This window comes from Canis lupus, chromosome 28 (assembly GCF_011100685.1).
Source record: "Canis lupus familiaris isolate Mischka breed German Shepherd chromosome 28, alternate assembly UU_Cfam_GSD_1.0, whole genome shotgun sequence".
Classification (NCBI taxonomy): domain Eukaryota; kingdom Metazoa; phylum Chordata; class Mammalia; order Carnivora; family Canidae; genus Canis; species Canis lupus.
Window position 1 is genome coordinate 13,226,938 of NC_049249.1, and position 12,383 is coordinate 13,239,320.

Here is a 12,383-nt window from a genome sequence, read left to right on the forward strand (position 1 = left end):
GTGGAGTGATGGCTATTTCAGCTAACCTTATTATGGGAGTCATTTCACAATATATACATATACCAAATCATCATATCATACATCTTAAACTTACACAATGTTTTATGTCAATTATGATTCAATAAAGCTGGAAAAAAAAAAAAGTAAGAACTTACACCCTCCACTCCTCTGCAACACATACACACACACACACAGAAGAAAACTGTATTTTCAGCTCTTATCTTCTGAGAACCCTGTATCCTAAATGTAACTGGGGAGTTTGTACTACATGTATCAACTCCAATGTTCAGAATATATATCTGGCCAAACATTTTAAATCTTACGTAAAAAAGAAAGTTTAATTAAAGAACCAAAGGGAATTCTACTAGACTAGTTCATCCTCAGAAACACACAAGTGAACTGAAGTATGTCATTAAAATTTTGGTTTCTGAGTTAAAAAAAAACAAACAAAAATAGTCTGGCTTTTTCAAAGAGGCTGTGAGAAGTCACCAAAGGATTCTAAGCAGGTGGGGTAACATGGCCACTTTACATTTTGGAAAGATTGTTCTGACAACATTGTGGAAGGTGCATTGGAGGGATCATTGTGGTGAGGAGACACAGCTATAGTGCAGCAGAGCAGAGGACAAATAATGGTCTGGAACAGACGTAGTGGGAAAGGACAGAAACAGAGCTATGAACTCTTTTTGGACACAGAATTGATGACCTCAGACACCTTCCTAGCTAACACCCAATTCTGAATAAGGATGCCTGTCTTCCAAACTAGACTGGCCAGTCAGTATCCCTCATCCCTTGATGTCTTTAGTCTGAAAGGTCCTCCCTAGGATCCCCCTGCCTTGACCCTGCAGGCACATTTTAGAAAATGCTTTATTTTAGAAGTGGCAGCCCTACTTCATCATCTAACACATACACAGCATACACACTGTTTCTCTGTATCACAGTTCCAAAAGGGAGCACATGTCAAGATGTCATCCATCTCCAGACATCTGACTCACACAGAGAAGAGATAGGAGGAGCCCATCACATACATCAAGCTATCAAAACACTCCTTTTTACTGCTTCTGCTCAGTCTAGAAGACTCAACCTGAAATAATTTTAAGATTTTCTGTTATTTGTAATGTCATGGAAAAGCAAATTACTGACATTCACAAGGTGATAATCTATAAAGAACAAGTTTGTTTTCTTTTTTTTAATTTAGGATCTTATTAGCAATATATTAGCATCATTAATAGAAAAAAACTGTTGACACAGAAACTCAAAAACCAGCCATTAAGAAAATAATGTAGTAATCAACCACTATGAGAGAAAGTAAGTCCTCTCATTTGATTCTACTGGCAAGCCCAAGTTTATCCTGAGCTCTGAGAGACTCTGTCCTGAGTGGATGATGAAACTTTCAAGTAAAAGGTAAGGAGTTATAGGTGTGAGTTTCTGAGGGATACTGCCTCAAAAGAAGTTCAGGAGTAGTCACAGTCCTCCAGTTTACTCCAATGTTGGATGTTTCTAGGACGACCAGCGTAGTTTCCTTTTGAGGAGTTTTAACAATTCATCAGCCTCAGGAGTCAGGTCTTATAAAACGTTCCTCCATGTTAAAAAAAAGACTTCGTTCCAGAGGATTAAGTTTTTCATCGCTTCTCCAGCTTCTTGTACTTGGCTTCTGCCAGGGAGATAGGGAGAGGAAGTTAAATCTTTTAAAACCAGCTCTTTAAAAGATCTTTTTAGTCAGCATTTCCAGGCACATTCAACAATATCTATTATATTAAAAAAAAAAAAGTCTATTGGCTTCAATCTCATAATCTGTCCAAACTGGGTTCATATTGGAGGCATATCATAAATGTTAACTATCATATTAGCTAAGGACAGATATTTGGATATCTATCATCGACTTAAAATTGTGTGTGTACAACTTAAAATTAGGAGACAAACATGTACACACACACACACACACACACACACAGAATTAGGAACAAGTTCCTAATTTACAAGCACCTGCTCAGACGGCTCCACCAGGATTAAGCAGATCTACTGGCACTTGAGTCACGGGGAGCCTTACTAAGCACAGAAAACTGCTTCTCCAGGCACTGCTCCAGGCACTGCCCCAGGCACTCTCTGGGAGCCAGACTGGAACTCTCCAGTTGTATAAATGTATGTTTCCCCTTTTATTTTCTTATTCCTACACCTCACTATGGGAAAGCAATTTTGAAAGACACAGAGATTTAAAAGACCATCAAATAAGCCTCTTAATGTGATAGATTATCTTTTTCTTTAAAACCTTGAAAACAAAACAGAACAAACCCTGAAAGCATCTGGTATGATGCCTTCTATATATATAGTACGGTTCACAGTCACCATTTAGTAAATGTGGATAATGAAAATGTTAATCACACTCATCTCAAATCTCAATCTTTTACAGACTTCTCTCCTGAAGTAGTAAGAAATTGTCAATGATGAAAATAAAATAATCTGTAAATTATTACCTAGGATAAAGACAACTACATTGTTTTTAATCATGGATATAAGAGCCAGAGCCAGTTAGCAAACCATCAACAATACAGGTACCAGTTTCCTCCTTAAAAGAAGAACAATCTTTCAAGAAAAATCTATAACTTCTCTATTTTTTAAGACATTTATTCACATTACTAAAGCTGCTTCGGTCTGCTGAACCACAGTTTTAAGAGCTTGAGCTTTGTAATCAAACAGACCTGGTTTGGAATATAGCTCTTTCACATGCTAGTTTTGTAACCTTACGCAAGTTAACCCCTTCGACCAGTTTACTCCTCCAAAGAATGGGGATAAAAATCACATCTTATACATTATGGGAGGAGAAAAAGCTTAATACATGTAAAGCACTAAGAACGGTGCCTAATATATATCATTAAGTACTCAGGAAATCGTATTTTTATTACTACTACTAATAAAAAATTACCCGGGGCACCCGGGTGGCTCAGTGGTTGAGCTCAGGTGGTGATCCAGGCTCCTGGGATTGCTTCTCCCTCTGCCTATGTCTCTGCCTCTCTCTGTGTCTCATAAATAAATAAATAAAATCTTTAAGGGAAAAAAAAAATCACTCTCACTAGGTTTTTGTGAAGATTAATTAAAATAGATCATTACAGGCACACCATAAATGTTAACTATCCTAGCAGGTAAGATCATACAGCGGGGTGGGGGGGGCGGGGGGGGACAGACAGGGTACCCTTATTAAATTAAAAAAGAAATGAAAATGATTACCCAGTTTTTTTGAATATGCATCCAACTTGTAGGCTGCCTGCTCCAGAGCTGCTACTTGCTCTTCAATTACATTGATCTGATCCAGATAAGGCTGCAGTCCAGCATCTTTGAAAACAAAGACAGACCACACGTTCATAAAGCCTCAACACGGAGTGCAGAAAAACACAGAGTGGGAAGTAACAGTACTAGTGTCCCGCCAGCTGTGCCCCAGACACACTAGCCGGGTGACAGGATTCTGATCAATCGCAGGACAAACACTAGCAGGCAGCAGCCAGCTGACCAAGCAGAACTGTGAGCTGGACAAAGCAAGTCTCTCTCATCCATGAACAATCCTCTTTTAGATTCTTTGCTCCTCCAGCAATCTTTCCATTCCCGAGTCAGTTTCTTGAGTAATCCCCTACCAACAAAGAGTGCCCACAGAGAAGGAACACAAATATGGAAAAATGGAAAAATACATCCTACCAGTGTAACATTTAAAGATGCTCTGGTTTTCTGCTTATAGAGTAGTCCTTTATGGATTTCATTGTTAAATAAATTCACTAGAATCTAACCACCCCTCTTTTCCCCTATCCCTTTCCAGGAATAAACTGATCAAATCAAGATTCAGAAGCAGAAATAACCATACCAAAACATGCTAATCCTCAATATGGCAGAAATTCCCTTAACTTCGTGATTTACTTTTAGAGAATGAGCTCCCTCAGGACAGGTGCCATGACCCTTCCACTTCTCTACAAACCCAAGCACAAAAGAATATTAAATACAAACATGTTTAATTATAAAAAGTATTACTTACATTTCTGGTTTAAGTCCTTTAGGTTTCTACTAATGTTTATAGCGATATCTTTCATTTCAAGATACTTCAGGCTGGTTAGTTTATTCATATTTTCCAGGAGCTTATAGTCTTCACTGGTGGCTTTAAAATAAACAGAAGATGTCTTTACGATTTGTCACAGATCACCAGAATGTGGAATCATAGGCCAAATGGTAGTTCAAGGCAGGACCCCAAGAATGTCAAAGGAGCAGGCCACTACTGATTTATGACATTTATACCCAGCCTGTGTACTCTGAATGTCTAAGTAGAAACTCAGATACTAATCAGCTAACTATTTAAACCAAATAAGATCCAATGACTTCAGACTCTTGGTTAAAAAGGGAAATAATAAATTCATGTCTTAAGAAAAAAGAGGTGACATAGCCTTGGTTTTCCTATGGTATGAAAACATGTTATTTGAGGGATTGCATCCTAAGTATATATAAAACTTCCAACAGGCATCTTTCAGGGCACGCGGAGTGTTGCGGAGGGAGCCACACACCGACGCGGCTAAGGCAGCGCACAGCCCCCAGAGCCCAAGTGCCGCTCCAGCGAGCGAGCGAGCGGCGCAGGGCAGCACCCCAGTCAGCCCACACCCCGCCTCACCCGTCAGTTCTCCAGTCAGGTAAGTTGCCATTTTGGAGAACATGTCCCGGCAGAGCTCAGTGATGTCAGCCTCAGCCGGCTCCTTTGCTTCCTCAGCTGTCTCCACGGCGGCATCGTCTGAATCAAAGGAGAACGAGGACGGGTCGGGCCCTGCACCGGGTCCTAACCCAGCCACGGCATCCTCTCCCCACACCGCCTCCCGTGTCCTCATTCGATCAAGTCGGCCCCATTCTCCACGTGCCATAATTTCAAGACCCTCACTTCGTCCTTGCCCACCTGACACACCGACTCCGTTCCCTTGCACTCGCCCTTGGCTCAAGCCCGATCCCGTGGCCAAATCACCTCAGTCGCCCGCTCAGGTGCGCCCCTCCGACCTGCTCGCTCCGGCCAGGTGAGCCCCCGGCCTCCTGCTGGGCACTTCATGCCCATCTACTCTGCGTACCTCGAACCGGCTCCTCTCTCTGGGTCGAGGGGACACCCTCGGCCGCCGCCGCCGCCGCCATGCCGGGCCCCGCGCTGCTTCCGGTAGTTGGGCTGCCCGCGCCTGCGCGCCGCGCGTGCCCCGCCCCGCCCCGCCCCGCCCCGCCGCCCCGCCGCCCCGCCGCCGCCCTCCCCGCGCGGGCTCACCGCCCCGAGGTACTCCGTCTCCCCGCTGAGTTGTGCGGCTCCGGAGGAGTAATACAAAGAGTAAGCGTGAAGCTGAAATTGAGGCTAAAATAAGCCATAGTGAGTCCCTCCGTTGGCAACAGTCGCGACGTCTGGAACTGACATTGCGCTCATCCCTGTCACTAGTCTAGTAAAACCCGATGACCTACCTGTCTGGGGCCGGTTGCGCTCAGGTGGCCCGCTGACCAAAGCCACAGGGCCAAGTTACCCTCTCCCGAGAGACGCCCCCACCCAGGCCTGTATTCGTCGCCAAAGACTGCTCAGGAAATCCACGCTTTTGAAGGCAGTCTCATCCTTCCCTTGGGAAACCTTCAGTCATTGATTCCTGAGCCGAAATACTGGTCCTTCAGTGTCTTGGTTAAACAACTCATTTGCCCCTTTTTCTTTTAAGATTTTATTTATTATTCATGAGAGACACAGAGAGAGAAAGTGAGAGAGAGGGAGAAGCAGGCCCCATGCAGGGAGCCCGATGCCGACTCCATCCTGGGTCTCCTGCATCACGCCCTGGGCCAGAGGCAGGCGCTAAACCGCTGAGCCACCCGGAGATCCCCAGCCCCTTTCTGAAACTGCAGGTTGGCACCTACTTCTCTTCAGCTGATACAGCCTTTCTGGAAGAACGCTTTGTAACTTTTTACAGCTGAGGATACACTCTAGTTATCTTGATTGAGTTTAGCTGTTTCACAAGTCTCCTAGGTGTATACACTGTACATGACGGGATGGTGAAAAGGGTGGGAGAAGGGAATGGATGAGAAAAAGCAACTGGGGATCAAGGTGCAAAATGAGAAAGAGGTAAAGATCACAGGGGAAGGGAAGAAGCACATATAGTGAGTCTTGGGATGCAGACCTATATACCCAAAATTTTGGTGTAGATTCCTAGTTATTTTTCATCTCACCTTCTTACCTCCCACACCCTACACCACACACACACACACACACACACACACACACACACACACACCAGCTACCCCTCATGGTAGCCTAAGGGCTACCTTACTCTCTTCATCCTGAGGACCAGGTCTCCCAAGGTCACTGTCTCCACTCTTTAAATGGTACAGTCATAATACTCACCATTTCAAATCACTCCTAAAAGTCAGAAGTTCTTATTTCAGAACTTCTCAGGCAGCCCAGCTCCTTCACATTGTCACTGCCCCCACTCTGCACCTTCCAGCAAGGATGAGTACTCCAGCCCAAGTACAAGAATGGTTCACAGCTCCAGCCTTCTTCCTCGTACCATCCCAGAAGCAAAACGCAAAGGTCCTGATTTTTCTAATGATTTTTATTGATAGTCACCAGAGAAACCCATATTATCCCTTGCAAAAATAGGGTCAGAGCCCACCACATTTTATTCCAAAGATCTCAAAATCCTGGAGTCATTTCTTTGTCTGATTCTTCTCAGGTTCCATCTATGTGCCTGTTTACAGCTCTCGCAGTTCCCAGTGTTTAGTGAAATGTCGGGAGCAGGCTTCTCAACTGAGCCTTCATGGTTTTTGCCCTGGATGGAGAGGTCACTCACTCCCAACTCCTCTGCAACACTGTAATCTCCAATGTGAGAAAGTCTCATCTCCTCCAAGGCTTCCCCTTCTCTTCCACCTGGAAACTCTATGGGGAAGACAAGAATTCCATGGCTGCTAGCAGCAGATCTCTAGATGCACAAAGGATAAAGATTTACTGGCAAATTGGAAGACATTTAGATAATGCTGCTCTCTTGGCTTCTACTTTTCTCACAAATCGTGGTTATCCGGGTGCCAGGTGCTTAGGGAACATAACCCTGGCTTCCTTTATTCTGTTTGTTAATGATTTTTTTTTTTTTCATCACAGCAGAGCTAGGAGCACAGGGAGTAAGAAGCCCAGGGTGAAATGTTACTTCAAAGAGCTACACAGAGCTACATGGCTACCACAGAAACACGGAGTCACAAGCCTAAGCATGATGCAAGCGACACACAGAAACATTGGTTCAAAAGGCCGGACCCAGGTGGGACTCAGCAGTAGCAGTGGAGGGATCTGCTGCCCTAGAAGTGGAGGGCATGTCCTGAGGAGTTCTCTATGGAGGCAATGAGAGAGGAGCCAGCTATCTGATGCTTTAGAATCCCTCCCCCACCACTCTCCTGCCCACCCTGGACTCCCCAGGGGTCTGGAGTCACAGGTGAGGTTGGCTGCAGATGCTCCCAAATGCCTTGATCCCCCTGTTGGAAGAAAAAGGGACAGGTTATTTGAAGGAAGAATTTGGGTCCCACTCTACTTCCTTTTATCTAGAAAATCTGGATCTGATTCTTCAACCTCAGACCATCTCCTGGAGGCCACAGCAGCCCTCAGGCCAGAGCAATCAACCTCAGATCTTCCCTCCACTCCTTACCTCCACTGATATAGTGACTACTAGGAACATGTTCTGCAGGAGCCTGAAAACAGGCTATTTCAAAAATGTTTTGCCTCCACTCACTGAGTAGAACAGATGGTAGGGTTCAAATGTGGGAAACCAAGAGGACTCAAGTGAAGGGCCACTCACCATGCCTGGGGAGGAAGCTAGCTGCTCCTTCCTCTCCAGCATCTCTAGCTTTGAGCCCACAGCATCTACTTGGGACATGACTCCTTCCAAGACAGTCTCCAACTGAAGAACTCTCCTTGTGAGTCTGCAGGATTTGAGAGAGACTAAGGGAGCAAAAATATGCATCATGGGGCTAAACATCTATAGGGGTAGGGGAGACATTATGGTCTGTGTGTGAATGGGAGCAAGGAAGGTAAGGCCCAGTCTTGTAGGGAGAATAAAGGAGAAGGGGAACACAGGTTCTCCCTGGGCTAGGACAGAAAATTAGAAGGTTATGGAAAGAAGCTCAACATAGGACATTACAAACACACTCAGCCCTGCTGCACATACGTGTAGAATTCTTCTCCTGAAACCCAGCCATCTGCTCTGGTAGCCTCTGGACCCGACTCGCCTGGTGAGCTACTCACAATGGATTGTCCTAGGTTCTCAATCTCTGCGTTGAGGACCACCTGATTAGGAAGTCAGAGAGGAGAAGATGACTCTGGGAAGTCATCAGCTCCTATTTCATCACCTGCTCTGATGGACTCTCAGGACCAGGCCCTTAGGCTCCAGTTCATTCTATTCCCTTTCTCTCTGAATCTCTAGAGACAATAGGATCAGTGTAGTAGTGCTGGACACAAAGCTGGACCAACCTCTGGGAGGGAATCACCTTCCACAGAAACACAGAAACAAAACATGAGCTCTTGGAAGCCTTGATTAATGAGACCCTCACTAGAAGCCAACTCAGTTTGGGAAAGGAAGAACACTACCAGAATTCCTGCCACTTTCCCTCCTGCCCTTGATTTTGGGGTCTATACTAGATAGGGATGAAGCAGGCACAGCAGGTATAGCTAAGGATCCAAGTTTGAAAATCCCAAGGAGAAAGTAAGTCCTCAGAAAGAATTGTCAGGGATTCTTGGATAATTGATCCTCCCCCCCCCCACCCACCCACCCAAGACTATGTTTTAGAGCAGTGGTTTTCAACCTTGGCTATGCATTGCAATCACTTGGGGAGTTTTTAAAAGTACTGATGTCTGAGTCTCTCACTCCCCCAGCGATTATGTCTAGAGTGTAGAGACCTGAGTATGAGGATTATTTGACTCTCCACCCCTACCCCACTGGGGTATTCTAATATGCAGCAGTTTGAGAATCACTATTCTAGAGAGTTCTCTCCTGCCCCTCTATTGAAGGATTTTCAGTTTGGATTTGTGTTCTGGGTGTGTTGGCAGGGAAGGGAGAGAGAGTGGTTTTCTTTCACTGCCTCTGCATCAGCCAACTGGGCTCACCCTCTTTTCCTCCAGGTCCTGTTGCATTTGTTCCTGCTCTTTTTTGTCCAGGATGTGATTTCCATCTTGATCAAACCTGGTGAAGGCGGCTGTGAGCTCAGTGATCTCATGCTCTGCGTGCCCAAGTCTGGGGAAAACAGTATGAGGAAATGACTTCTGACCTGTTGTGGCTGTGATCTCTCAATTATAGACTCCCTACTTTTTTTCAGACTTCATGACTCTTGCTCTCTGGGGAAGAATGAGACTACGTGGGAAGGCCAGGATCTCCAAAGTTTAGCAATTTTACTCCCAAGAAATTGTTTGAATCTATGCCTTCCTTCTCTTAGTCCTGATAAATAGTTTTAGGCCCTCCAGTGTTCTATAGGAATTATTGCAAAATTTCTTTGCCCTAAATACTCCATCCCCCCAATCCCACCCTTCATTCCCTACCCCTGAAATTCATACTCTATAATGCAACTAGAGTAATTAAGCTTTCCAAGGTGCAAGTCTAAATACACCCATTCTCTGCTTAAAATCTCTCCTGGGAACCCTATTCTTAGGATAGATTGGTGGTATACAAGGTCTTTCCCAATGTTGCCCTTCTTCATTCCTCTGGTCTCATCTCCTGCTATGTTCCACTTTTATTTGATACCTTAGCAATGCTTAGCTAACATGTACCCTACATGTTGCTCAACTTAACACTTTTATCTCTTGGAATGGACTTCCCCTGCTTGTCTACATGTAGGAACTTATCCTCCTGTAGGTATTCATACATCACCTCTTCCAGGAAGCCTTCTCTTAAGCTCAAAAATAGAACTGAATACTCTTTTTACTTTGTGCTCTGTATCTTTTAGTCAATTCGGTTGTTGAACTTGTTCTGTAATTCAGTTTATTTGCTTACATGTGTGTGAGCTCCTGGGGGACAAAGACTTTGTCTTATTTAATTGTGTGCCCTACTCAGTGCCTGGATCACAGCTGGTGCTCACAATATATTTTTTCAGTGTGTGTTAATATGTTTGACTGGGAAACAGGGAGGCTAAGAGAATAGGCCCATGTTTGTAGGGGAGCATAGAACCAACTACAGAGCTTTGTGGGAATGAGAAATGTATGTAATAATTAGGAAATTATATTATTACATTAGTTCCAAGAGTTGTTCGACAAGGTCCAGGAAGTTATAGAACATGGCTGGAGACCTTTAAACCAAGGGCACAATTCTGATGGTCAGAATCAGAGCTCTGTAGGCCAAAGGCCAAAACCAAGGTCAGAGGCCCATAGGCCAAGATCAGAAGTTTTAAGGCAAAGGGTATATGGTTGAGGGTCAAAGACTTATTATAGATCAATCTCAGAAAAGATTGGATCTCTGGTTGCTCACTCCCTCAAGGTGTTGGTGAAATCTTCAAATTGGATCTCTTGCTCCCCACCCTGCAGGACCTTCTGTACATCTGAAACCCGCTCCTTCCTCAAACGCAGCCTCAGTAGGGTCTTGTTGTAGCCCTGGAAGGGAAAAGGAAACAGGTACCAGTTCCCACAGCCTTCCTTGCCCACGCCTCCATCACAGGATGCCAGGCTTCCAGGGATAAATCAAAGCCACACAAAGGCACAGGTCCTTATACCAGTCGGAACAGACCAGGCCTTGGGCTTGGGTCCTAATGCAGATGTGTGGCTCAAGGAGACTGAGTGGTTACCTGTTTCAGGAGATCAGAAAGTTGCAGCTCATCCTTCTGTCCAGCCAACTCTTCCTTGACCTCTGAGTATGTGTCATTGATGATGGCCAGGAACATGTTCTGAAGATAAAGTGGGGACCCGGGTCCTCACCCACATACCTACTAACAGAATTGAGCCCACTAACCTTATTAATGTCCCAGATACATATTCTAAAGGAGCCAATGTTTTCAATCTCAACTCTGCAGCCCACTAACCCCCACATCTCAGAGTCCCCAAGCCCCTGTTCAGCACAATCCCCTATTAGGGATGGATCAAGCTCCTGCTATCTTCACTCAGTTGCTTTGTAGTAACCTGACTACATCATATGTCAGGGTTCACCTCCATATAAGAGCCTACCAATCACTGAGAGTGCAGTTTTGCTGTCTTTACCATCTAATCCCAATCTAACCCATCTATCTCTAACCATGATCAAATAAAGAAACCTGCTGGCTTTGTTAATAAAAATTAAGCCCAGATCTTTCATAGTTGGCACAGAGAAAGAGAATATAAAGCAATGGTGATATAAATAGCTAGAGATTCCTTGAGGAAGAGGAGAATAGATATAGAAGCTTCTAGATTCAACCACTTTTCTTCATAGGGTACTTTTCTCTCCCTTTCCATCCTTGGAGAATAAAGGTTTCATTATACTGAGGGAGTCTGCAGATTCCCTTATACTCTGCAAACTGCCTGACGTGCTGGACACACTGAGCACATTAGCCAGCTCTTGGGAGAGCCAGAGCTTCCCCCACCTGATTCTCTACCCCTGACTGGAGATACCCATTTTAATCCTGGGTATAGAGCATGGGGTTGGGGGGGGGAGCTAAAACCTCACTCTACAGGTCCTTTATGTCTCCACCCCTCAGGCTCCCAATTCCCACCTCTCAGAGGGACCCTCACCAGGAGCACGAAGAAGACAAAGAAGACATAGGTGACAAAGTAGGCAGGTCCCAGGATGCGGTTGGCATTGTCAATAGCGTTGTAGTCAAAGTCCCCAAGGATGATCCGGAACTGAGTGAAACTGAGAGACCAGGGTCTGGGCTTCACCCAGAGCCTAACCACAGCCCTGACCCCTATTCACACCCCCAACACACTTTCCTAACTACCACTCTTCGGTGAACTCAGACTCACTATATTTCCAAACTGAGAGAAAGAGTGAGGTACAGAGATACTTGAGCATACACACCAGGACTTCTGGAGATTCTCACACAGATGCTTTAAGCACAGACATGCCTGCACATGTACACCCAGCCTCCCCAAGGATACGCACACCCACAAAACTGGAGGGTGAGGGGCCCAGGAGGAGGGAAAAGGGCAAGACACACACATGCACTTGATGAAAGTGCTAAAGTTTTCCACTTGGGTTCCAAAAAGCAGGTAGCCGAGTTGAGCATAGGCAAAGAAAACGATGAAGAACATGACAGCAAATCCCAGGATGTCCTTGGCACAGCGGGCCAGTGTGGAGGAGAGCTGAGTCATGGTTTTGTTGAAGCTGATGTACTTGAATATCTGGACAGGCCATGTCGAACCAAGCAGTGAAGGAAGAAAAGAGAAAAGCTTTGAATAGTCCACTCCACGGGCTATAAAGGTC

At 45.1% G+C, this 12,383-nt stretch overlaps 2 protein-coding genes and 1 long non-coding RNA gene across 8 annotated transcripts in view; 1 reads left to right on the forward strand and 2 right to left on the reverse strand.

The window, feature by feature from the left end:
* Positions 1-1,153: 1,153 nt before the first annotated feature.
* On the reverse strand, positions 1,154-5,198 carry BLOC1S2 (biogenesis of lysosomal organelles complex 1 subunit 2). 3 transcript variants are annotated; one of them, XM_038578522.1, is made up of 5 exons: positions 5,082-5,198; positions 4,640-4,756; positions 4,016-4,135; positions 3,223-3,327; positions 1,154-1,651 (listed from the first exon to the last, which is right to left on the reverse strand). In XM_038578522.1, the coding sequence occupies exons 1-5, from the start codon at positions 5,140-5,142 to the stop codon at positions 1,620-1,622; spliced, it is 435 nt and encodes a 144-aa protein (XP_038434450.1). In that variant the 5' UTR covers positions 5,143-5,198; the 3' UTR covers positions 1,154-1,619. The 3 variants fall into 3 exon arrangements, with proteins under 3 accessions (XP_038434450.1, XP_038434451.1, XP_038434452.1); XM_038578523.1 differs by having other exon boundaries at positions 4,982-5,124; XM_038578524.1 differs by lacking the exon at positions 5,082-5,198 and adding an exon at positions 4,916-5,058.
* A 24-nt stretch (positions 5,199-5,222) lies between these two features.
* LOC111092995 lies at positions 5,223-9,322 on the forward strand. 3 transcript variants are annotated; one of them, XR_005380501.1, is made up of 3 exons: positions 5,223-5,326; positions 7,124-8,241; positions 9,128-9,322. It is a non-coding gene; the product is annotated as an uncharacterized LOC111092995 (long non-coding RNA). The 3 variants fall into 3 exon arrangements; XR_005380503.1 differs by having other exon boundaries at positions 7,124-7,448; XR_005380502.1 differs by having other exon boundaries at positions 7,124-7,277.
* PKD2L1 (polycystin 2 like 1, transient receptor potential cation channel) overlaps positions 6,571-12,383 on the reverse strand; it is a 30,288-nt gene continuing 24,475 nt past the window's right edge. The window contains exons 8-16 of one of the 2 annotated variants that reach the window (XM_038578525.1): positions 12,120-12,301; positions 11,693-11,813; positions 10,777-10,875; positions 10,464-10,585; positions 9,113-9,239; positions 8,178-8,296; positions 7,809-7,932; positions 7,419-7,488; positions 6,571-6,904 (exon numbers count right to left, since the gene is read on the reverse strand). In XM_038578525.1, the coding sequence (XP_038434453.1) occupies positions 6,648-6,904; positions 7,419-7,488; positions 7,809-7,932; positions 8,178-8,296; positions 9,113-9,239; positions 10,464-10,585; positions 10,777-10,875; positions 11,693-11,813; positions 12,120-12,301 (1,221 nt within the window). In that variant the 3' untranslated portion in view covers positions 6,571-6,647. The remainder of the gene's footprint in view (positions 6,905-7,418; positions 7,489-7,808; positions 7,933-8,177; positions 8,297-9,112; positions 9,240-10,463; positions 10,586-10,776; positions 10,876-11,692; positions 11,814-12,119; positions 12,302-12,383) is intronic. The other variant, XM_038578526.1, reaches the window with a different exon arrangement.